The sequence below is a fragment of the Lissotriton vulgaris genome, chromosome 6, assembly GCF_964263255.1.
Source record: "Lissotriton vulgaris chromosome 6, aLisVul1.2, whole genome shotgun sequence".
Taxonomy (NCBI): Eukaryota; Metazoa; Chordata; class Amphibia; order Caudata; family Salamandridae; genus Lissotriton; species Lissotriton vulgaris.
In genome coordinates this window covers 788,342,055-788,367,000 of record NC_141694.1, presented here as the reverse complement: position 1 = coordinate 788,367,000, position 24,946 = coordinate 788,342,055, and the positions used below count along the sequence as shown (strand labels likewise).

Here is a 24,946-nt window from a genome sequence, read left to right as displayed (position 1 = left end):
ACTCGAGTTGAGCCTGAAAAGCCGGGAAAAGCTCCTGATGCCCGAGGTGAGCCGTCCGTTTTGGTGCCGAAATCGGATATAAAACGCTCCCGAACGCTCTCTGTCATTTTCACCCTACCGCTTGAACATTCGGAGAACGGTTTCTGTAATGTGCCGAAAATTGAGGTGAAGCAAGGCGAGGCGACCCTCTTGAACTAACGCTGCCACTGAGATCTGTCCCTGATCTGACCCGACTTTCTTATGAACATCGCTGGGTTTTCTAAAAGTGCTTAAAGCGTAAAAAAGGCTTAAATATCCACGGAGCAGCTTTCAGTTTATGCAGTACCGGGGGCGATTATATGTTTTTAATAATACTGGGCAATAGCTAGTAAAACAGCCCATAAGGGACTACTTGTTCCAGCATGCCCTGCGGTCCCAGTTTGCATGGCGGTCCCCTGAACGGTCCCTGAATGGCAGAGCAACAGTGAGAGCTAAAAGGGGAAGAGACTTGTGACTTTGAAGTTGACCTCGCAGCGGCTCTCTATTGGGGGCAGTTACAGTATTATGAGGACTGCCAGCTCCAGCATCCATTGCGGTCTAACAACGAAGGCTTAGACGGGGGGACAGAAAATTGGTTTCCACTTGGGCTCTTGGGCTCTTCTATTACTAAGTGGTTTAGTCTGAGCTGGAGGGAGAAGCGTACTGACCGTGAGTGAGTCAGCTGTCCGCGAGTGAGCGAGGGAAGGGCTTCACTACGCGCCAACGCTGCTGTTGGAGACCGGCGCTGCTGGGAGCCGCTGCTGGAAGCCGAGGAGGGGCGCCGCGGCGAGCCGCAAATCTTCGAAGGCCCTGAGCGCCCTGAACATCCTGATCGGCCTGAACGATCTGTATGACCTGAAGGCTGTGAGCACTCGAGCGTTTGTACGCTTTGTTGGAGCCCGCCGCTGGGAGCCGCGGGAAGCCGCGCAGGGGCCGCAGCTCTACGAGCGCCCTGAACGCTCCTGAAAAGCCCTGAACACTCCTGTGCACTTGAACGCTTGTAATCTGGGCCGGGCACAGGCAAAACAGGCAAAGCACGCAAAACCTTGCAGGCAACTACTGGACACCAGGCGTCAGGCATTAGGCACCAGGCACCTGGCAAACTGGACTGAGCCTGTTGTGCCACCTTACCTCTACCCTGTAGCATCCTGCTACCAATGACCACAGACACCACTACTTGTAAGTAACGGAGCTTTATTGCATGCTTCCAACTTGCTTCATGTCCCTGCTCTAACTGCCCTCGTTCCGGTCACTGGCCCCTCCTGTTCCTGTTCCTCCCTCTCAACTCCACCCCAACCACTAGACCACATTGTACAATCCGACATCTCCCCCCTTCTTAACAAAATGAACTTAATTTCCCCAGTGTTCGCAATTCTTCAGTCCACCACACAGGTTGGCGGACAACTTGTTCTTCGAGTAGCAGTAGCGTCGAATCCGTGGGGGTCCTGACGTTGATCACTCTTTCCGGCGTCTTAGCCAAAACATCCTTGACTACCGGATTGCACTTCTGAGAATGTGACCCATTGTGTATGGGCGGCTTATTATCCAGTTCCGCAGTTGTCATGGTACTTTCATGTTGTGTGACTGCTGCTGGCTCAACTCGGCAGTGGCAGTCTGCTTGCCTTGGTGACTCTTGTTCTGTTGACGGTTGATCTTCTTTAGGAGTGGATAATGTTCCGGTCTTCTTCCAAACTCCCTCCTGTAAGATTATTTCTCTTTGTCTCGTCCGGTTGGGAGCAACACTGTTCATCGGTGCACCGTCGGGCACGCCAGACGTCAGTGTACTATCTGAGGTGGGTGTCCTGTCTTGATTCTTGGCCTCATGTGCTGCCACTGTTCGTTTCTTCCCTTCTTGCCCATGGTTGAGGCTGGCGAGACCCTTGGCCACCTGGTCATGTGTCTGTTTGTCTCTCACTTGGTGGCAGTTTGTTTCTGTCACCACGTTCGGTCCTCCCCGTAGGGTGACGGGATAGTCCTTTGCCATTGAATAGATATTGTCCCATCTCTCTGTTCTCCTTCCATCAGTTCTTTTAGTCAACCTCTCTAACCCCATCAGGGGTGACGGTATCTTATTCATGTCTTGAGGTGGCGATGGCTGACTTGACGTGTTGTCCTTTGGTTCTGTTGTGCGTCCGGGTGATTGATGCCATGGCTGTGGTCGGGACCATGATTTTGTTGACCCAAATGATCGGACAGACATGTCTTCCGACTCGGAGGAGTCGGTTGCCGATTTCCTCTGAGAACGTTCTTTTGAGGGCGTCGTGACTGATATGTTTATTGAGTTGGCATTCGGGGATGGCATGCTTCTGGAGTCGGAGTTGTCTACGGAGCATTTCCGTGGGTATGTTTCCTTTTGTGTCCTCTGTGTTGTTGCTGTGGGGGGATCGTTTACGTCATTAGTTTGGTCTCGGAGCATTTGGTCTTCACCCTCTCCACGGGACATCAATTGTCTCTTCTCCGCTTTCTCGTTGACACGGGACATCAATTGTCTCTTCTCCGCTTTCTCGTTGACACAACTGTCTGTAGTGCACATGCCTCTCCCTTTCCGGTGTCTGAGTGGCTTGCTACTCCTCATGCGGTTGGTTTCTTTTCCTCGCTTGTTGTTTGTGTTAACGTCCGTGTCATTGGGGTGATTTGTCTCCCTGCTTGATGCTTCCTCGGACTCATCTGTGGACTTTAGTGCATGGTGGGAGGATGGCCGGGGTTGTCCGCGTGCTGGTTCCCGGCATTGACGGGATAGGTCCCTTCTTCCGTAGGTCATCTTTCTTACCTTCTTGTGGAGCAATCTGCCATCTTGTCCATGGGTGTGATGTGTCCTGCTTGACACTTCATCTGTTTCATAATCGTTCTCGTCATCAGTTGACGGACTCCTTGAGGTTGAATAACTTTGTGAGGTTGTATCAGTGTCCTCATCTGTTGACTGACTCCTTGAGGTTGAATAGCTCCATGAGGTTGCATCCGTACCGCTTTCGCAATCCTGATTCGTCCTTGTCTTTTGTGATGGTGACTTGGAGTGTTCCATGACGTTCTGTCTCTGGATTCTTGACTCTGATTCACCCTCCCTCTTTTCAGCTTTATTTGTTTCTTGGGCCTCTCCCTTAGGCATGAGGGGTGCCTCTTTCCAGACATGCCTTGTCTTTTGTGATGGTGACTTGGAGTGTTCCATGACGTTCTGTCTCTGGATTCTTAACTCTGATTCGCCCTCCCTCTTTTCAGCTTTGTTTGTTTCTTGGGCCTCTCCCTTAGGCATGAGGGGTGCCTCTTTCCAGACATCCATGCGTCTTGCATTTGATTGCACGTCTTTCGAGAAGTCTTTCGCTTTTATTCGCACTCCAGCCTCGGCCCCTCTGATGATTCTCTTTAGCGACCATTGTTCCTGAAGAATCTTGTGCTTCGTGTCTGCGCTTGAACAACCTTCGATTATTCGGAGTCGAACTGCTTCCTCATTAGTAAATGTGTTAAAGTGGCAACAGGGCACCAGACTTAGTAACCGGGTAATGAACCTCGGCAGTGGTTCTCCTGGTTCCTGCCGCGCTGTATGGAACGCGATGCGAGCATGATCCACTTCCACCAGTGCATGAAAATGGGCACGTAGCTTCACTTGGAGTCTTCCATAGCTCTCAGTGTCCCTTTTGGGAAATGATCTGATTAGGCGACGGCCCTCATGACCGACTAGCTGGAGGAGTAGTGTCAGACATTGTCCATCCCTTCGTTCATCGATTGCATCAAGAAAATCGTCCAGGGAGTCTAGCCACCGATTCCATTCGAGACCCAGATTCCGAGTGTCAGTCTGTGTCACTGGGGGTGGCACTTCAATACAGGGATTAGACCGTTGAGTTGCTTTTCCCGCTGCCATGAGGGAGGAAGATTCTGATCTGCTCGGATTACAGGACTGTGCACTCTGCTCAATTGTTTGTCTTCACTTGGTGCCAAACGTCTACTTTGGCGCTTGTCTTTGCTCGTACTTCTTACATTCGGGATCTGCGTTTGTTTGTGCTCGCTGACTTTGGAGTTTGTGGTCGTCCGTGCTTGTTTATGTTCAGTGCAGTCTTCGCTTGTTTCCGGTCCCGACTTGTGCTTGGCGCGCTGTGAACCGTGTAGGTGCCAGTGCTTGTTGCTGACAGTTGCTTTTGTTCATTCGCTTCCTTGCCTCTTTTGCCAACATCCATTCATTTAAGGTTGCTAAGACTGATTCCTTATTGTTCATTTGTAGGTAGCAATGCTTGTTTCATTCCTATTACTGGTGCTGGTTAGTTAAAATCACTACGATTCATCACACTCCTTGTTGTTTGTATCAGTGCTCAATTGTGCTCAAGATAGTCTTCATTTGTTATTTGTGTTGTCTCGTGCTTGCTTCATTTGTATTTCCAGCATCTGCTTGTGCTTGTCTACAAATTGCACTTTTTGCATGTACTCGTGGTTGTTTACTTGTTTAGTCTCGGGCGTCGACTCGTGCTTGTTTTCTCTTTACCTTCGTTCATGATTATTTATTGTGAGCCCTTGCACTTGCTTCTGCTTGTTGTGCTGTTGCGGTTTTACTGTTGCCTTTATCTGTCTCTTGCAATTACCAATGCTTGGTGGATTTCTGCCACTTTGAATTTATCAACGTTTGTTCATTTCAATCCACCAGTGCTTGTTTCCTTCAAGACTTGCGGTTGCTCGTGTTTGTTTGCACGTGAAATTTGCATTTATTTGTGTTTGTTTCTTGCTGCACCTCTTGCATGTGCTCGTGCTTGTTTGATGACTTTCTCTTGCGTTCACTCGTGCTTGTTTTCTTGGTGCACCTCTTGCACTTATCTGTGTTTGTTTTCTTTTATCCTTCCTGCATTTGCCAATGCTTGATACAACCTAGGTGCCAATGCTTGTTTTCTTGGTTGTCCCCTTGTGTTTGTCAGTGCTTGTTAGCTTACACTTATTGATGTTTGTTTCTTTACCTCTATTGGCCTGACTTCAAGATGGCCGACTCAGATTCCTGACAGGGGATTGGAGGAAATCGCCTGTTTCTAAGATGGCCGCCGACTTGGAGATCTCGTTTTTGACGAGATCTGGGCCCTCATTGCTTTCTATTCATTCTTGTTTTGCATTTCGGTGCTCACTCACCGGGCCGGGCGGACTCAGGGACGTCAGCGCTTCTCCAGGTCCCTCACGTGTCCACAGGTGAGGGTGGAGCGAGTTCCCGCTTCGCTGCGCTAGGGGAGGGGGGGGGCCGCTTCCACTCGGCGACAGCGTGTCAAAGGCACACGCATCAGGCGTGAGGTACCTAACGCCTGGGCCACTCGCGCTCCGGTTCTGCGCGCTCGACAGCGCTTACCGCCAGGTCTTCGGGTGCGATGCCGGGGCGCTCCTTTCCGCTTCTTGGGCACTGTGCAGAGTCGGGGTGGGCTCCCGACCTCTGTTCTATCTACCGATGCTGGGGGTACGTGCATCCAGCAATGTCGCGTTTTGGCGCGAACTATTCCGACTTCTTGAGCGCTCCGACGCTCGTCACTGCGGCTCCCTCTCTTCTCCCTCCGAGGGACAGGGTCACCGGCTGCCAGCCTCTCTCTGGGGCAGCTCCGTACAGCGGCGGTTCCTTCTTCTTGGTGCCGCTTTCCTTCAGCAGCGGAGCTCGCTTCTCGACGCTGCAGGCACAAGATGATTCCACGCGGTGCTGTGGCTTGTGGGGTTTTACTCATCCCACCCTCGTCGCCAGTTGTAGCATCCTGCTACCAATGACCACAGACACCACTACTTGTAAGTAACGGAGCTTTATTGCATGCTTCCAACTTGCTTCATGTCCCTGCTCTAACTGCCCTCGTTCCGGTCACTGGCCCCTCCTGTTCCTGTTCCTCCCTCTCAACTCCACCCCAACCACTAGACCACATTGTACAATCCGACATACCCCTACCGGTTATCTGCTAGCTGCTGGCTGAGGGTTAACTGGGCAATCTGCTCACGGCTGACGGCTGGCGGCTGGCTCTGCTCAAAGAACGAGGTGGGAGGTCGGAGGCGGCCCCTCTGCAACTCTGCGTCTCCCCTGTGACTCCTCTGTGACTGCAGCCAGACTGGGAGGTAAGCCACAGCGCTTTTGTTGTGGGGGTGGCGAAGCGCGGATTCGGCAGTGGGGAAGGAGCCCTAAGGATCCCCCTAGTTACGAAGGTCCCTGAGTACCTGCCTTCACCGCTAGCCTGCCTGTTAACAAGCCCAGGCGAGCTCATTTGAGCGAGGAGCCCAGGCGGTGCACAGGAGGTGTAGCTGGAAGCTGCACCGATTGGACCACCAAGGCCGTTTACTGCCCTTCTGCCACTGTCTGCTGTCTGTTGGCCGCTATCTTGTCGGCCAGAAGGTCGACCACGCAGCATGAGATCAGGGCGCGTCCGAGAATGCTCTATGAGCAAAGGAGGCACAAAAAAACGCAAACAAATCGATGGGACTAGGAAAGAACCGCCAATTAAATCCAGGCCGACAACACAGAGTGATTGCTCATTAATTGATATAACATCAGATAAATCAGATTCTAACAGCTCAAGAAGCAAGCAAACAACAAAAGCAGAAAAGAGCAGTAAATCAAAAACCTGCCAAGCTATGTTTCAGCCAAAAATCTATACAAAGTTTTGTTTCTTAAAAAACGCTGGGGATACCTTACTTTCAAACATTAATGAATCTTCAGGCCTAAAGCAACCTATCGAACCATCCCAGCCCCTACAGCCTTTACAGTATATTGGCACACTGACTGGTAACAACAGCAAGGGAAGCCCTAGCCCTACAGCCAGAAATTCACCGCAAGTGACATCAACCCCTCCCCGCGATAAAAGCTGGATAACTCAGGACTTTACAACCACTGGGAAAAAGCTTGGAAGAAAAATTGTCTTAGAAACCAACCTAATTCAAGTACACAGGAAAAACGACGCAAAAAACCTGTCTGTAGATAAACTTGACAATAGCCAAACAGACATCGGCAATACTGCTGATGACATACCTTGTGAGGAAAATATAATCAGCACGCGTATCGACACGCGCAGCGATATCAACTCATCAACAAATTGCGAACCAAAAAGCCAAGAGGCAACAAAGCACCTCAGTGACATCAAGGATGCAAGCGCAAAGGAGCGCTGGAAAGAGAATGATTTATCCCTGGGAGCCATAGCTACATCTCATATCGCACAAGGGATTGACTATAACAGAACATAGAGGCCTGGGAGGAATATAGTCAATGCAGACAGGCCACCAACTTCCCCGTCAGAGGTGATAGAAATTTCCTCATACCTGGGAAAGGAATAGTGGGAAGATCTCCTTGCTGCATATTCCCAAGATAAGAGCAGAAGCGGAATGAGCAGTAATACACCGATTATGACAACTGATGGCTCACAGGAACAACCGGTGGAGGATGTAGGGGCGTCAGAGAGGGCCCAAAAACGATTCATAACTCCAGGAAATCAAGCAGAAACCCCAAAACACACAAAACACGAAAGTGCTTGGCCCAGCCTGCTTAAAACAATACAACTCCTGGTAGAAGCCCTTAACTATCAATCGGATAAAATGGATACTAAATTAACGCTACTGGACACATTGGCTGTATTTGTGGTTTCCATTGACGGGAAGCTGGGCACGCTAAACACGCTTCTTCAAAACAAGCTTGATCAGTCGCAAGACGCAATTAGGACCAGCAGAGGTGTATGTGAATGCGGCCCAATTATTGACAAACTGTCAACACTCCCAACAATACTGAGCGACCTGTGCACACAGCTTAAAAGGTCTGCTCAGTGCCAACAAACCAATCCCTGCAACTGCACTTTTGAAGAAGAAACTGAAATCTTAAGGAACAAGGAATTGGTGGGAACTAACAAACAAGGAAACTCCAAAACAAGAGCCCCCTTATCCAATATATCCAAAAGGACAGTGGCCAGCGAAACTGGAACACCATACTCTCTACTTTCTGAAACCTTGGAAGAAGATAAAGCAGACACAAAAATGAACGCTAAACAAAGACGAGCAAAAAAACCTAAAGGCAGGAAACATAAAACACACTCGAACCGCGAAGGCTTTATGCATCTCTTTGGGAACACCCTTGCTACAGAACATAGCATAGTCCAACCTGAGGGAGGCACTAGCACATCAGAGACTCCTGCAGAGGCAATAGCACCAACTCAAACCACTAACGGGAAGGGGCAAAAAACTAAGAACTTGGAATCACTTGGACATACTATGCATGAAGATTCTGAAGCCGGATCACAAGACTCACGCCTCCAACCCTGCGGGGCCAGCAAAGTAACTCTTGAATCCGATTCGAAACAGTCGCCAAAAAGCAGCAAGATGTCTGGTACAAATTTTTCGCAAATCACAAAGCAAGAACACACTCCAGGCAAAAGGCATGGGAATAACCTGGAACCAAAAAACCTAGGAAAGGGCAAAGGGCCGACAGATAGTCAACTATCCACAATTATTCAAGCGATTCCGTCCGTACACATATGGGTGGATCAGATAGAAGAAGTACCAGCAACCGCAATGACTGCGGACTTCACATGCCACCCCCCTTGGCCCGGAGAGAACTACCAACTGGCTAAGCCGCCTGCACCAAATCAGCACATAATTGGCCAAGCAACAAGAGACACTGTAGTCAATACTAACCAGGCCAAACCAACTGTAATACGATCAGCAGAGCATAAGCCATCAAGCCAATCTAATAAAGAGAGTGGGACCACAAACGAACAACGAAATGTAACAGGTGCCAAATGGTTCAACCCGTATTACATCTCACAAGGAAGGCACAACACACTTAATAGAGGCAACATCCTACGGTTGTTATCTCACATCCCCTCTCTGTTAGAAGTGAAAAGCTCTGACCTGGTATCTATCGAATTCATAGACGATGATGGTACAGGCAGAGAAAAAATGAAAGCAACTTGGGCCACTATAGCAATCTCTCAGAAAATACAAGCCGAAGCCGAGACTTTCAAAAATTGGGGGATAACAATTAAACCATACACAAAGCCAAGATATCCTGAAATATTAATTCCGGTGGAAAAGGTGGTAGGCCAGGTCATCGTAAAAAGCCCCAGAACTTCTGTTCACAGAGGAGCGGCAGGGCCAGGTGGAACAAACAATGACCAACATACCGGCATTACTCGACAGATCAGAGATGAAAAAACATTACCAATTGGATTGTCAGACTTAAGATGGATAGCCAGAACAATAAACAACAACAAATGACAAACCGGCCCAAAGTCAAGTGAGTGCAATCATGACCTATTAAAAATATGCTCCTGGAACATCAACGGCCTAGCCTCTAAAATATCTGACTCAGAGTTTATGGACTATATTAGAACTTTCGACGTAGTGGCACTACAAGAGACATGGCTTGCAGATCCCCCGCATCTCCAGGGATACCTACGCTTCTTCACCGGTGCAAAAAGGACAGCCAAATACGGGCATCTACAAGGTGGCCTAGTAATTTATGTATCAGCCACAAGCACCCTCACGGTAAATGAAGTTGGACCATCTTCTACAGCCTCTCTGGCAGTAAACTTTCCTTTGGCACAACTAAAAACAGGTAATGCTGATACCGACTTTACTCTGATTACGCCTATGTTCACCCCAGAAAGAAAACAAAGGCAGTCAAAGACCTATGCAACTACATGGAGGAGTGCATAAGGGAAAGACCTACAACCAACGTCATGCTCACTGGGGACTTCAATCTCAACCTCATGGGCATCTCGCAAGACGATGAGATCCTAACTCAAAATTCCATTTGGGACATCCCACCACAAGGGAAGTCGCAAATATCCAAACAAACAAAACTAGGCAATCAGACTCTAGAAGAATTGAAACATTTCAACATCAGGGCTCTAAATGGAAAGTTTGCCGGAGACAACCCCCCGGCCTCAACTTTTCACTCAACAAGAGCAAGTAGTATATTAGATTACACTTTAATTTCACTACCATTATTTCAACACACAACCTCTTTTCGGATAGGTAAAAGCTTAGATAGCGATCATTGTCCTCAAGAAATCACTCTCGAAACCGTGCAGCCCAAATTCGAGCCATCCAACGAACCAAAAGAGTCGGTCCATACCGTAACTTCAAAAAAATTAAATACTCAACAGCATCTGATGAAACTCTAATTGAAAGAGCAGTGGGGCTCGCACTGGATCAAGCGAAATTGTTAAATGGGAACAATTCACAAAAACTATGTCTATCTACGCTACAAGACCCAAGCCACACGTAAAATCAGGCTATGGCAGTTCGAGAAAATTTACTCGAGAGTATGAAGTAAAAATTAGAGGCACAAAAACATCAATTTACCGCACGATGAGAGAACTCCAACAGAAACCCATGGATATAGTGAAGCACGACCACTTACGGAAACTAAAAGCAACATTGAAAAAACTAAAATGGGAAGCTAATAAATACCTGGAGGACAATTTATGGGCAAGACTTCACTCTGATACCAAACGGAACGATGGGGAAAGGTTCTGGAAAACCATAAACTTCTTCATAAGACCTACGCATAATGGGGTTTCATCCAATATCACAGAAGAAACATGGGAAAGTTATCTCGGAACCCACTTTAATCAGGCAACGGGAAACAACCAGGCGTTAATACCGGACCGCGAGATGGATACTTGTGAAAAATTCTGAGTACAATCACCAAATAAGGACATCAGCTTCCAAGATGGTCAGAAATCGATTTTAAATGATGATTTGCGGAACTTACAAAACGCTATCCAGCGCCAAATTAAGAAAAGAAAAAGTGAGGGAGCTCCAGGACCAAATGGAATCCCACCTATCCTTTACAAACAAGACGTGAAAGTTTGGGCAGCAGCTCTCGAACCCCTTTTTTTGGAGATAAGACATTTCAACATCCTGCCAAGCTCCTGGAAGGGTTCTATCATCTCTCCTATTTTTAAGGCAGGAGACTTGGCTTCCCCTCAAAACTATCGATTGGTGGCCTTAATTGATAATGAGGCAAAGTATTTTGCAGGCATCCTCCTGGAGGAACTGTTGGCATGGGCCACAGAGAAATACATAATTCCGGTCAACCAGACAGGTTTTGCCAAATCAGTAGGCACAATGACCAATATTTTGACCATGGGTTTGCTCATAGATAAGGCGGAATCAAACAAAATGCCCATCCATTTGTGTTTTTTAGACTATAAAGCCGCCTTTGATCACATAAATCGGAACATTTTATGGTCTAAACTGAACGGCTGGGGGATATCGAGACCTTTGCTGGATCTGCTGATCAACCTTCATACAGAGACATGGGTACAGATAAAGGTGGGGGATGGATCAGCTCTGTCAAGGCGCATACAGATCAACAAGGGCCTCAAACAAGGTTGTGTCCTGGCCCCCACTCTCTTCAACCTGTTCTAGGCGACCTTGTACCGATCCTAAACAGCTGCAACTCCCACGCTCCTAAACTAGGAGGGCTCCAACTACCCCGTCTTCTATATGCAGACGATATAGTCTTAATAAGCCACACAAAGGTAGGGCTTCAACATCTTCTGAATGCAACACACAGCTACTCAAAAGCAAACTAACTGACAATAAACCTGGAGAAAATGCAGTCGATGACCATCAGTAAGAACAAAAGAAAATCAATATCGTGGTTCTGGAACAAGACACAAATTGGAGACACGCCAATATACAAATATTTAGGAGTAACATTGACAACAGCGGGCAGTTTTCCACCCAGAGAACGAGCATCAGAGGAAAGGGGCTCGCGTTGGCAATCTCTTTAAAAACACTAAACAGCAAACTCTCTGGACCCTCTCTTCTGCCCCTGGCACAAGTAATCCGCGCCAAACTTCTCCCAACAATTACCTACGGGAGCGAGGTACTTAGGGGCAGAGACGCTAAGACCCTTGAAAATACAATAATAGCTGCCTACAGAATTATCTTTAGCCTGCCCAAGCGAACCTCACCAGCACAAATCAGGCTAGAATTTGGTATCCAACAACAGCTCCTGGCAAGACAGGGGGCCTATATTTCAGCCTGGGACAAAGTGAGAAAATCCAAACAAGGAACTATAAACGAGCACCTATGGACAGAGCTAGAGCAACATCCATCCTCACCAGCAGCCAAGTACCTTACGAGCAGCCTGGCAAACACGGGATTAAAGCAGCTTTGGGATACCCCAGTAAACCATACAACATTTGAAAATCTGGTCAAGAAATCCATCAAGCAACTATCGTGGGTTCAAGATAAGGCAGCCCATTCAAAAAGAACGCACGGCTGGATGACCCTGAACTCTTACTCAACAAAAGCACCTCAAAACTACTTTGGTGTGGGCTATGCCAAATCCGTTAAAATGTGTTTCTTAAAGTATAGGTTGGGCTTGCTACCCTGCACTTAAAATCTTCCCACGCTGGCTAAAAGTCAAAGCAGGCTCCCTCTGTCGGTTATGCGGCCTAGCGCAAGAGGACATGCTGCACTTGATATGTTCCTGTGAGAAACTGCTGGATGATCGCAAATATCTGCTGAAACACCACTTCAATCGACGAGGGATACGCACACGAAGGAATGCAGTTCTTGCCTGTTTTTATCCCAGGATCCCCAGCTGAACTGTAGTTTTGTGAAATTTATGAAGGCAGTGGAAAAGAAGATGCCAAAAACTAATCTCTAAAGGTTTCGATATAGCTGACAAAACATAACAGCACCCACCGTCATGGCTGACTTAAAGAGAAAATGAGATACCGGGAAATCAACAATATTTTATAAAACAAAACTGAATCAAAATTGTAAAAGACTACTCCACCAGGATGACATTTTGTGCTTAAATGAATCGAGGAACTGTGATTGTGTTTTACTGGTTTTAACAAACATGTATTTTTAAAAAATCTTCTTTTATTCTGTTTTTGTATTGCAATGGTTTTAAGTAACTATGCTAAATAAAATTACTTACTTACTGGGATTCTGGGCAAATCACTTAATCTCCCGTGCCCATGGACAGCTCCTGGATTCCCTCACGATTAATAAGCTGTGCTATATAAATCTACAGTTTATAAATAACAATTTCCTCACTTTCAATTTGTTTTTCACTTTTGTTTCTAAAATGTAAATGTATTTGTTAATTTGTTACAGTTTGTTTTTTAAAATAACCATTTTTGAATGAAAAATGAATTTTTAAAAACATTTGCCTGACTCAAAAATGTCTGCCCTAATGTTAGTGAATTGGATTTGTCTGATCTTGAGGTACTTGCTTGAGGTGCTCAGCAAGCAGCTCCATTTTAAAAGTAAAGTTGCACATCATGAAAAATACATTTTCTGTAAATAGCATTTTATTTCATTGTCGCACACGTACATACAAAAAGGGGTCTTTTGGGCCCTGTATCAGAGATGTCTTAACAAAAAACAATCACAGCAAAACAGAAATCCCAGTTTTATAAAGTGATGCTAAGTGAGGGTACATATGATGGTTGGGAAAATAGGGGCATGCAGCTGCACAGCTCAAGTGATAGAAGCCAAGGCGCCTCAAAGTACTTTCATCTAAAAAGATATGTAGGTGAACCTCAGATCTCAGAGGCGTGCAGCTCAGGTTAAAACATGAAGCAGTAAAAGTTAATAATCTGCATGACACAATTCTGACCACTCAAAGCAACTGAATCCTCCTCTGTGGCTAATAAATAGTTGCGCTTAAAAATACAGTGAAAAAACATTATCAATTTCGGCCAGTTACAAAGACAACAGAATGGTGAGAAATGTGGAAGAGAAATTGCTAAAATGGTTCATCCTCCAAGTGTGATTTGTGACTGAAGTTGATATTTCAAAATATATAATTTTTTGTCACAGTGATTGTATTTCATCCAGCAGTTCCATTGTTCTTTCTACCGGAAATTTCAACTGCAGACTCTTATTCACCTTCATAATCTGGCAATGGTCCCGTCCTGTTTAAGCTACGAAATGAAATGATGTTGGCCACCGGACACTCTGCCCTGCTGTAGTCCAGAGTATAAATTTAATGTCTGGGCAGATGTTGTCGGACGACGCAACAAGATGGCTGCCGAGTTCAACCATAATTAGATTGCGAAAGGTCACCCGGAAGTAGACAATGCCATGGACCTGGCTCTTAATCACTTCTTATCCAGGATGATATTCCCATCCCGGTCTTTTATTCGAACTCGCCCAGAGGAGTATTTGGTCTCTTGACGACCGTTTGAATATACAGTTTTTATGGTGCCATCTGGATACTCGCGCCTCTTGAACTGTGTGGTGTGAATCTCCTTCTGCCCGTTACTGAACACAACTGTCTTGTTTCCATTCCTAAGGGGGAAAAATGGAAAATGAATATAAGATTATGGACTTGTGACAAGATGCCTTTCAGTTGATGTGTACAGTTGCAGAAATGTCACAGGATCATGGCAAGAGAAGTGCTGCGAATAAACCAAAAGTGCAGCTAAAACATTAATCATATTTTATGAAATATGGTGATGGGGCAATGACTAAAGTATACAAAAAAGTGATGGATGGAATGCTTGAATTAATCTCAGCCACTGGTAATTACTCGGGCTGTATCCCAGTCTATCGTTCCCTGCCCATACGGGGAAAGAACCTTAACAACGCAATACATTCGCATTGTTGCTTTTACAACGCAAGTCTTTACCACAACTTGCACTGGAGGGCGCTCTAGACTAAGGAATAGTGTGATTTACTATTCCAACACCTTCCCTACTGTGTATAGGCTGGAGTTGAAATAGTGAATCATACTATTCCTAAGTCCAGCACCCCACGACTCGTGTTGTAAAAACAGCGATGTAATGTACCGCGATCTAAATGATCACGTTGTTACATTATACATCCGCCCATACGTGGGTACCATGCACGCTGTGTCACTGGAACCAAGCTATACCTGGCTGATGAGCCCTAATCAAGGTTAAACTCAGCCTAGCTTGCAGCCCCAAATTGTTATCTGTGGCTGAGATTAATTCACACATTCCATCCATCACTTTTTGTACATTTCTACAGGCAATCGGGCATCTGATAAGCTTTCTGGATATAGCAGCTGGGTACAGTACTACAAAACGTGTGCTCCAAAAATATATTAGAGAGAATATTGAATACAGTAATATTGTGAAGGGATTAATATCTAGGTAAGTATATGCTTACTAAACCTAACCTTACATAGAAGCATGTAAATCCTTGGAGATCCATGCCCTCACCCACAAAATTGCGCATCAAATTTAATAAGAGCACAAGAATATTTACTAAGATTGCCCTGCTGCTGCTGTCATCCCCTGACAGTCTTTTGTTCCACACAGGCTCGCGCCAAGGAGCGGAGGTAAGTGGGCGTTGTCCAGTATTGGATTTATATCGGAAGCACATGCTTCCAGTATAAATTCCTATACATGGACAACAGTAAATGGGTTAGACCTACTGGGCGTGTGCTCTGCACTGCAGCACATATGCATTGTGGTTTTTTAAATTTAGAAATAAACAGACTTCTCCTTGTTTGGACCTGCTTTCAGTAGCCTATTTTAGTAAAACAGGCTTCGCAGCAAGCCCAATGATGTGTGCATTGTTCCACCCCAAGGTATGCCCCCTTGAGGCAAAGCAACAGAACCAGGTTTGGTGCTATGAAAAGGACACCTTGCCAGTGCATTTTGCACCAGATAGTAGATAACATGCACTGTTTTGTGTTGCCTTGGGTCGCTTTGCATCACACACTCTCAAATCATTAGTAAATCTGGGCCCTTGGCTTGAGTTGTCCATCATTTTATTTTAATAATAGTTTGCGTTACTTCTATTTGGCTTTGTAATGACCTCAGACAGGGACTTTTCCCTGCTAAATAGTCCTATCTCTGTGCATGTTGATGCTTAGAGTGACAATAGTTACTCGGGTCTAGTTACTTGCGTATTCTTGGTCAAATTCAAGACTTTTCCTTTACTAATAATAGTGATGCTTGCATTTTATGGATGACACAAATAGCACTGAGTGACCCATGACCTTTTGCTGTGTCCTCAGGCATTTCCCTTCCCTGAGGGAAAGCACTATCTGTATTTTATCCTTTTTGAAGTGGGCTTCTGTGGTGATTGTGATTGGCACCACCATCAAGAAGCAGGGCAGTTTTGGCATGTTTCACAGTGAGGGTCACTCTGATCATAGCCCGCTTTGAAGCAGGCAGTGACCACACTGAGAGCATCCCTGCAGTTCATAAGGTGTGGGCAGCAGGCGCACATCAGTCTTGAGACTGTTGGCCACATCTACATCCCAGACGGCTCTCTATATTTTGGGGAGAGGAGTTGGCCTAACGGCTAGGGCGGTCGACCTCGAATCTGCAGAACTGGGTTTGAGTCTCGGCGTTGACGGTAAACATCCTGTAATTCTGGGCAAATCACTTAATCTCCCTGTGCCTAACAAAAAATGAATGTGTCCTCATGTAATGCAACTGGTGCTATGTAAAGCGCTCTGATACCCGATTCGGGTCAAGTTCGCGCTATATAAAACTATAAAAAAAAAATAAAAAATATTTGCTAATAGTGCCAATAGGGCACTGGTAGTAAAGTGGTGATGGTTGTGTCCCAAAGTTTTCTGCAGCTCCGGCTTTGTTGCATTCTGTGTGGAAGAGCAGTGCCCTGGGGACTGAAAACAGTCTGAGCCCAGCCTGGAACATTTGCCCTGCTGAAAGTGTTGCTCCTTGATACTTTATAGCTGAGGTTCAATCTTTCAAATGAAAAAAGTGTATTTTGGATTGTTACATTTTATGACATTAAATTATAGGAGTGCACTGAGTGTCCTTTATTAGAATTAGTGAACCACCCCCCTTCTACCCTGAAGATATTATTAACGACTCAAAAGGCAAGTCAGTTATCTTGTTTCTCCTATATAGGGTATTTACTGTTGTTATAGATTGAGGAAATAGGATATATTTTATTTTTAATGCTGTTTTTTGGGGTTCATAAGTTTGAACATTTAACCATACCATTATTTAGCATTCATATTTTCATCTAAACAGTTACAAAAAGTGTATGGATACAGAAAGGTTTACATGTAGCATTATATCGACAGGTATACCATTGTCATGATGCTGATGACACGCCTGGGTCTTGCAATTGCATGTATAATTCAGTAACATTTTCAATAAACATTTATTAACAGCTGTTTCATAGAGTAATCTATGTTCACTGTGTCTGCTGTTGTTAGGCGCAATACTATTTGCATCCTAATGCGTTTATTTGTCTAGCATCGTGGGTATGAGGCAGATTTGATGTGTGTACTATGTGGCACATTTCAGTTCAGAATATTCCTAGTGTCACTGGATTGACATCCGGGGTCATGGGGGACCTGGTGTGTTTTGCTGCCCTGTTGCGGGTTGCTGTTTGCAGTGGCGGCTGGTGGAATTTGTAACTATTGGGGCGTAAGAGCAACGCTCGCTGCTGACATCTGCTTTGCTCTGTAGTTCCCCAGATTGCATTCAGACAAGGCCACCTTAGGGGGATCGGTAAATTGGGTATATTAGCTCAGGCAGTAGTATAACCTGATACTAAGAACTTTTAGAAACCATAGCAGTGACACGCAAAGCACTAAAACAATGCACCATCTGACAGTGTGGCTTAAGCACTCCAACTTCTGAAGCAAGCTCACATACAATATCTACAGTCTATATAAACTACACAATTAGTAATATTGTGTTTGTTGATTTGTGCAGTTGCAATTTTGATGCACTCACTATCTTGTGCAATGTGGTTAAGAGAGAGACCCTCAAGTGAGTTTAGGTAAAAGTCCTGGCCATTAACAGCGCAGACAGGCATTAACTTATGGGGAAGTGGCTGGGACGCCCTGCTGTCTGAGGAAGAGCTACCTTGGGGTATCTCTGCTTGTACTGATAATCAAATAAGAGACCTTGTTTGCAACCTCTTTAGGTTATCTGCTTGTACTGATAACCCAATAGGAAGGCCTATTGGCAATCTATGGTCAGACAAAATGCACTAAACACCTTTAATCACACGGGGAACAACTGTAAACCCATATCTGATAAAGGAAGTCATCCTGTCTCTTGGATGCAGTCGCGGCCGGCATTACGGGCGGGTGGGGGGGGTGGAAATGGGGTTGTTGCGCCGCGGAGGGGATAGGGGGGAGGCGGGAGGGGTTTAATGGAAAAAAATATATATAAAATAAAAGTAAAACTTACTGTCCCGATTTTGGTTAAGTCCCGAGACTCCTGACTCCCGCCGTCCTGCGTTTTGAATTCCTGGCTGCAGCGCTCGTCCTCAGGAAGGCAGCCTCCCTCCTCTCCACTAATCACAATGCTGCAATGGCAGCTTTGTGATTGGTGAGGCCGCGCCCCACCCGGGTCATTTTCTCTATGTATGTTGCAGCATGCATAGAGAACAGGGAGAGTGGGTGGTGTTGCTCGAGGGCAGGGGGGAGTAGCTTGCCCACTGTTGTTCATACTGGCTGATTGAGAGGCCTCAGGCTGCCCAAACAACAGTATGTACAACAGTGGGCAAGCCACTCCCCCTGTCCTCGAGCAGGACCGCCCACCCCCAAACAGGAACTTCTGCTTTCTCGCCGTGCGAGAAGGCAGAAACAAATGGCAGTAATTACGCCCCTATAGAGGAGCTTCCACTGGCTGTTTGTCACGTTTAATTTTGTTTCTACATAGGCTAACTAATTATGCTAATCCATGGGGGTTGCAGAAGAGGGCTTGAGTTTTACAGTGAATTGCAAGGTCTCGTGTTCCGCTACCAGTGCCCAAAGCAGGTTGGCGAGCCAAGTGGTAATACAAGGCGCCACTGCCGATTTCCAGGTCATGGATGCGCTTGGCCAGGCTAAGTGCCAGGTCCAAAAATGTGTTGAGATTCTTGCGACAAGGATTTAGTTTTATTATGCCTAAAATAAAGTGTGTTCCCTGGACCGTGAGCTCAATTTTTGCTGCCTCCGATAGTATCTTGGATATGTGTATCCAGTATGTCGCTATTAGGGGGCATTACCATCACATGTGGGGAAATGTGGCCTCTGGACTCAGGCACCGGGGGCAATGTCAATAGACGTAGCATACATTCGCGCCAGCCTGTATTGAGTTAGATATGTGTAATGGAGATAATTAAATTGTGTATATTGTATTACGGCATTTTTGGATATCACTTTGGGGACCCCTATGCATTGCAACCATTGTTTGTCTGTGATCGAAACTGCTAGTGCTGAGTCTCAGTACTCAGGCAGTGGCGCCAACAAAAGCAATGCGTCCAGCCTTAGGGAACTGTATAGCATGGTAATCACCTTCCTGCCCATGCCGTGTGTGAGGAGTAGCTGAGCGTGTTGGATATTGTGGGTTCAGTCTGCGTATTCCCCCATGTCCGTGTCACCTAATGCATGAGTGTCAAATACAGCAAAAAGGTCATCCAACTGTGTTTCAAAGTCACTCAAATTTGAGTCTGTGTATAGGTCGCCCCAGGTGTTGAGGCCAGTGGCTGCCCACTCCGCTATTTCCGGCCTCTTGAGGTAGGTGTATGCGCCGAGTGGTATCTCCAGAGGGAGACCCGGGGCTTATGGTGAGGGTTTATGTCTACCTAGTACATAACTCTTCCAACTTCTACGGGTCACTGCCATCAAGATATTCCCTTGCAACTTCAGTGCTGATGGTTTGGAACCGAACAGCCACTTTAACAATTCGGGCTGACGAAGACCCACTGCCCATCGCTCCAATCTGACAAGGTTACGGCCAGCCAGCCTGCGCCTGGGCCATTGGAGCTGTGCCACCACATAATAGTGTTCATAGGTGGGCGCCCCCAGGCCTCCCTCCGAGATAGGAAGGTAGAGCTTCGAGAGGGTGACTCTGGCCCTGGATTTGCCCCAGACTAAGGGTGTACGGAGTGACGTCAGGTCTCCGAATAATTTGCTAGGAGATGAAAGGGGAGGGCTGCCAAGAAATTCAGAAGTCTAAGGAGTAGGATCATTTTAGATATTGCAATGCGGCCCACGTGGGATAAGGGTAGTTCAGTCCAGAATGGGAGAGTGGCGTGGTCATTAGCGATCAGCCTTCCCCAATTCCCTTCTATCAGGTCCTTCTGAACGTGGTAAACTTGCACACCCAGGTATTTGAAAGAGTCACAGGACCAGGCGAGTGAGGTGTTGGCTAAACCCATCCTTTGTTCTGCGGGCAGAGGTGTAATTGGAACTAGTAATGATTTATTCCAATTCACCGTCAAGCCTGAAATGCACAGTAATTATTGAGCATGCTAACCAAGTCTTGTAGAATTGCATGTTGGTCACGTAAATAGACCAGCGCATCGTTTGCGTATAACGAAACAATGTGCCACTTTTTGTAAGCCCTGATGCCCCAGTCAACAACATAGCTACATAGCTCACATGCCAAGGGCTCCATGGCCAGGGCGAAAATAATTGGTGATATGGGGCAGCCCTGTCCGGTGCCCCACTCCAGCTCAGAGGGTTTGGAAATGATCCGGCCTGTCTTCACCCCCGCACATGGTGTGGTATACAACATCTTCAGCCACTGCAGAAACTGAGGGTCTATGCAGAATCCTGCCAAAACCACGTGCAGATAGTCCCACCCCAGGGTGTCAAAAGGTTTCTCGATATCCAGGGAGGCTATCCACATCGGGTCCACATCCGTTCGCGCCCAATTCAGCATTTTGAAGAGACAACGTAAATGTAATCCTGTGTTTCGGCCTGGGAGGAAGCCATTCTGGTCAGAGTGTACTAGAAGCTGCACCACTTCGAGAAGATTGTTGGCCAGCACTCTGCCCAATATTTTATAGTCCGAATTCAGAAGAGATAGTGATCAATATGAGCTCATTTCTAGTGAGACTTTGCCGGGCTTAAGCAGTACTACAAGCACTGCCACGCGTAGGGATGGTGGTAGCACACAGTGATCAAATGCCTCTTGGTAGCGGCAATGTAGGTGTGGTGTCAATTACACGCTAAACATTACGTAAAGCTCTAAGGGCCATTCATCTGCACCCCGGGTTTACCTCTTGCCAGCTGCTGGATTGCCTCTGTAATTTTTTCTGTTGATATGGGTGTCTCAAGGGCATCGTACTAAGTCTGTGGGATTTTAGAGAGGGCGATAAATCCTAGGAATTATAGTTCCTGCTAATCGAGGTGAGCAGCGGCCTTATATAGCGCGGCGTAATATTTATGGAAGAAACTATTGATCCCTTCTTGCATGTTTATCAATTGGCCATCAAGGGTGTAAATGGCTGTTATAGGAGTTTGGGATCTTTCATTTTTCAGCAGCCATGCAAGCATCTTACCTGCTTTAACTTCCTCAGTTTGTTGTCTAGCAAGGAATCGTTTATAGTCCAGGGTGTATAGTCAGTCCAATGCTGTTTTGTGGGATAACTTGCCTTTGGTTAATAAGGGTATAATGTGTGGATCTGTGGGGGAGAGACACTCGTTCTCTTTGAATTTCGGTTTCTAAATCTTGCAGCTCATTAATAAGGGACATGGGTGAGCCGTATATTGCATGCCCACGCAAACATTCCATACCAGCATTGGATGCAGTACCTTCGTTGGTTTGAAAATATGGCGTGATGGATTTCGAAAGGGAGGCGCGCAGGGTAGCATCGTTAGGCACGTCTGTGGGGATACCGGCACTAAGTGCACCCCATGGTAACTGCAACTGCAGGGAGCTATGGTCCGATAAAGTACGGGTTAGGTATTCTGCTTGGGTAACCATGGGTAGGGTCACGGCTGAGCAGTATATTTCATCTATTTGTGTATGTAGGTCATGTAGCCCCGAATACTGAGAGTACACCTGCTCTGTGGGATATTTGCCTCACCAAGTGTCTAGCAGATGCATGTTGGTAGCCCATGCCTGCATTTGCTGTGATAGGAAACTGGATTGTACCCCATGGAGTGGTGGGTGCAATTGATTCAGGTCAAGGCTGGGAGTGCAGTTGTAGTCTCCACCCCAGTATGTGGGGGCTGACGGATCACGGAGTAGTGACAGGGACAGTGTGTGTATATATGCAGACTGACCCATATTCAGTGCGTATAGTGATGTTAGTGCCACTGGGGAGCCATCTAGGAGTCCCTTCAGTATCACATAGCAGCCATTCAGATCTTTTCATGTGTGGAGCGTCTAAAGCGGGGTCCCGGGTGCCACCCATATCAGGGTACCCCTTGCGCATCCAGAGTATGTGGTCCGTATTACTGTGCCCCTCCAACGTTTGCGCAAGGATGTGAGAGTTTGCACAGTCAGGTGCATCTTTTGGAGGAACACAATGGAGATCCTATGCCTGCGCAGGTATTGCTATACCCTACGTCATTTGGCATGCCCCACCAACGCACAGACATTCCACATAATTCAAAGCAATTAGTTACCCTGCATCACTTGTTTTTAACATGTTTAACCTGGTAAGTGTTAATGTTGTACTGGTCTGTGGGGACCAGCTATGCGTGTGTAGCCTGCCAGTAGAGACAGGCGTCCCTTGTGATGCTGCGCTTAGTGTGCATTTTGTGTACAGCATGTGTGGCTTATTATTTTGGATAGAACGTTTATGATAGTTTTGGTGCCCAACTCCCTAACCTAGGCGAGTTTGCCAATGGGCAAATGGCCACACGCACTTAATTGTGAATTTGTTTTATAGTAAATAATTAAGAGATAACTGTATTAGAGAAAAGTATAGAAAGAAAGAGAAAGAGAGAACAGACATGGAAAACATTGTCTAGGTGGTTCTATAACAGACACTTATCGTGAGAGGGGCGTGGAGACGTGCCAAATTCAAGATGCCAGCTTTGATAGTGAGAACTTGCTTAGGTCAGAGTTTGTCTAGCGCTGTGTATCTTGGTCTGCAGTGCCAGTCCTATTCGGCTGGAATGCCAGAAACCGGTCCTAAGAAGCTTGTTTCCGGTCCAGAGAAGGCATGGCTTGGCAGTTCGAGCTGGACTGTTCCCATGAGGCACAGGGTCAGACTGATTTGCATATGGCCATGTCTGAACTGGGGTGGCAGAGTGGGCTAAAGAACGGTGATGGATTAAACCCAGATCTTTTGACTGGGTGTGAGTGTTTGATTTGTTGAGATGATCCGTCCATCACCACCCCCTTTTGTACCGCTTTGTTCGCCATAAGTTGGCAGGGTATGCTCAGACGTGAGTCCCTTGCTCACTTTGCCACTGGATTCAAGCAAGCCTGGATGAAGACGGCTGAAATGCTAGAAACCGGTCCTAGGAAGCTTGTTTCCGGTCCAGAGAAGGCATGGCTTGGTAGTTTGGGCTGGACTGCTCCCATGAGGCACAGGGTCAGACTGATTTGCATATGGCCATGTCTGAACTGGGGTGGCAGAGTGGGCAAAAGAACGGTGATGGATTAAACCCAGATATGTTGACTGGGTGTGAGTGTTTGATTGGTTCAGATGCTCCGTCCATCACCACCCCCTTTTGTACTGCTTTGTTCGCCATAAGTTGGCAGGGTATGCTCAGACGTGAGTCCCTTGTTCACTTTGCCAGTGGATTCAAGCAAGCCTGGCTGAAGACGGCTGGAATGCCAGAAACCGGTCCTAGGAAGCTTGTTTCTGGTCCAGGGAAGGCATGGCATGGCAGTTTGGGCTGGACTGTTCCCATGAGGCACAGGGTCAGACTGATTTGCATATGGCCATGTCTGAACTGGGGTGGCAGAGTGGGCTAAAGAACGGTGATGGATTAAACCCAGATCTGCTGACTGGGTGTGAGTGTTTGATTGGTTCAGATGCTCCATCCATCACCACCCCCTTTTGTACCACTTTGTTTGCCATAAGTTGGCAGGGTATGCTCAGACGTGAGTCCCTTGCTCACTTTGCCACTGGATTCAAGCAAGCCTGGCTGAAGACGGCAGGAATGCCAGAAACCGGTCCTAGGAAGCTTGTTTCCGGTCCAGAGAAAGCATGGCTTGGCAGTCCGGGCTGGACTGTTCCCATGAGGCACAGGGTCAGACTGATTTGCATATGGCCATGTCTGAACTGGGGTGGCAGAGTGGGCTAAAGAACGTTGATGGATTAAACTCAGATCTGTTGACTGGGTGTGAGTGTTTGATTGGTTCAGGAGCTCCGTCCATCACCACCCCCTTTTGTACCGCTTAGTCCTATTCGCAGTGGCGCCCTTCGCCACAACTGATTTGATCACATCAAGTCATCTGCGGGGTCACACCGGGGTCACCTCCCAGCACCGCTATGGATCTGGCGAGTTTCTAATTGCCTGAGCTCCCTCCTTTGCTGCCTGAGCTTTGGTGAGGCGCTGCAAATGGCCTCCACTGCGCATCCTTCTTTACCCGCGGGCCTTCCATTTCCGAAGGGGACCGCTCCCTGCCTGTGGGTTGTGCAACATTCTGTCTTGTTCCATCCTGCTCCAGGCCTCTTCCGGGGAAGAGCAGAGTGTGGATTTCTCATTGTGCTGAATTCGCATAGTAGCGGGGAACCACAAAGCATAATTTACTTGTTGATCCCTCCGGCATTTTTTGACCTCCAGGAAGGAGAACCTGGGGCACTGCACTGCTAGTATGGTCTCTGTCTCCGTAGTTGAACAGCGGGCTACTACCGATCAGGAAGGGTTACCCAGGCAAGGGGGTCCGCTCGCCACCCTGTGGGCCCTTTCCACTGAGAAGAACTTGGAGTGTTTGCCCTTCAGTATTACTTTGGAGAACCTGGTCTCAAGATATAGCTCCTTACTTTGGCCTTCAATGCGTTCCAGCAGGCCAACTATGTGCACATTGTTCCTCCAGGACCTGCCTTCCTGATCTTCCACCCGGTTTCTTAAGTACTCCACCTCTCTTTGCCATTACTTTATTTGCTCTGATGTTGTGGCTAGCGTAGGTATGCCAATTCAGTTTCCTTGACCCTATCCTTTAGTGTTTTATGATCTTTGCGCAGGAATCCCATCTCCGTGCATAGAGTCTATTTTGGGGCCCAGCGTTGTTTTGATGTCCATTACCCCAGACAAAAGTTCATTGAAACGGAGCGAATGGTCTGTTTGGTCCGTTGATACCCGCTTCGTGGTTTGGGCAGCTTCGGCAGT

The 24,946-nt window shown here is 46.9% G+C and overlaps 1 protein-coding gene across 3 annotated transcripts in view; it reads right to left on the bottom strand.

Annotated features, from left to right (window-relative positions):
* Nucleotides 1-13,259: 13,259 nt before the first annotated feature.
* LOC147708002 (uncharacterized) overlaps nucleotides 13,260-24,946 on the bottom strand; it is a 507,148-nt gene continuing 495,461 nt past the window's right edge. For 2 of the 3 annotated variants that reach the window (XM_086926813.1, XM_086926814.1), the window contains one exon: nucleotides 13,260-14,259. In XM_086926813.1, the coding sequence (XP_086782939.1) occupies nucleotides 14,070-14,259 (190 nt within the window). In that variant the 3' untranslated portion in view covers nucleotides 13,260-14,069. The remainder of the gene's footprint in view (nucleotides 14,260-24,946) is intronic. The other variant, XM_086926815.1, reaches the window with a different exon arrangement.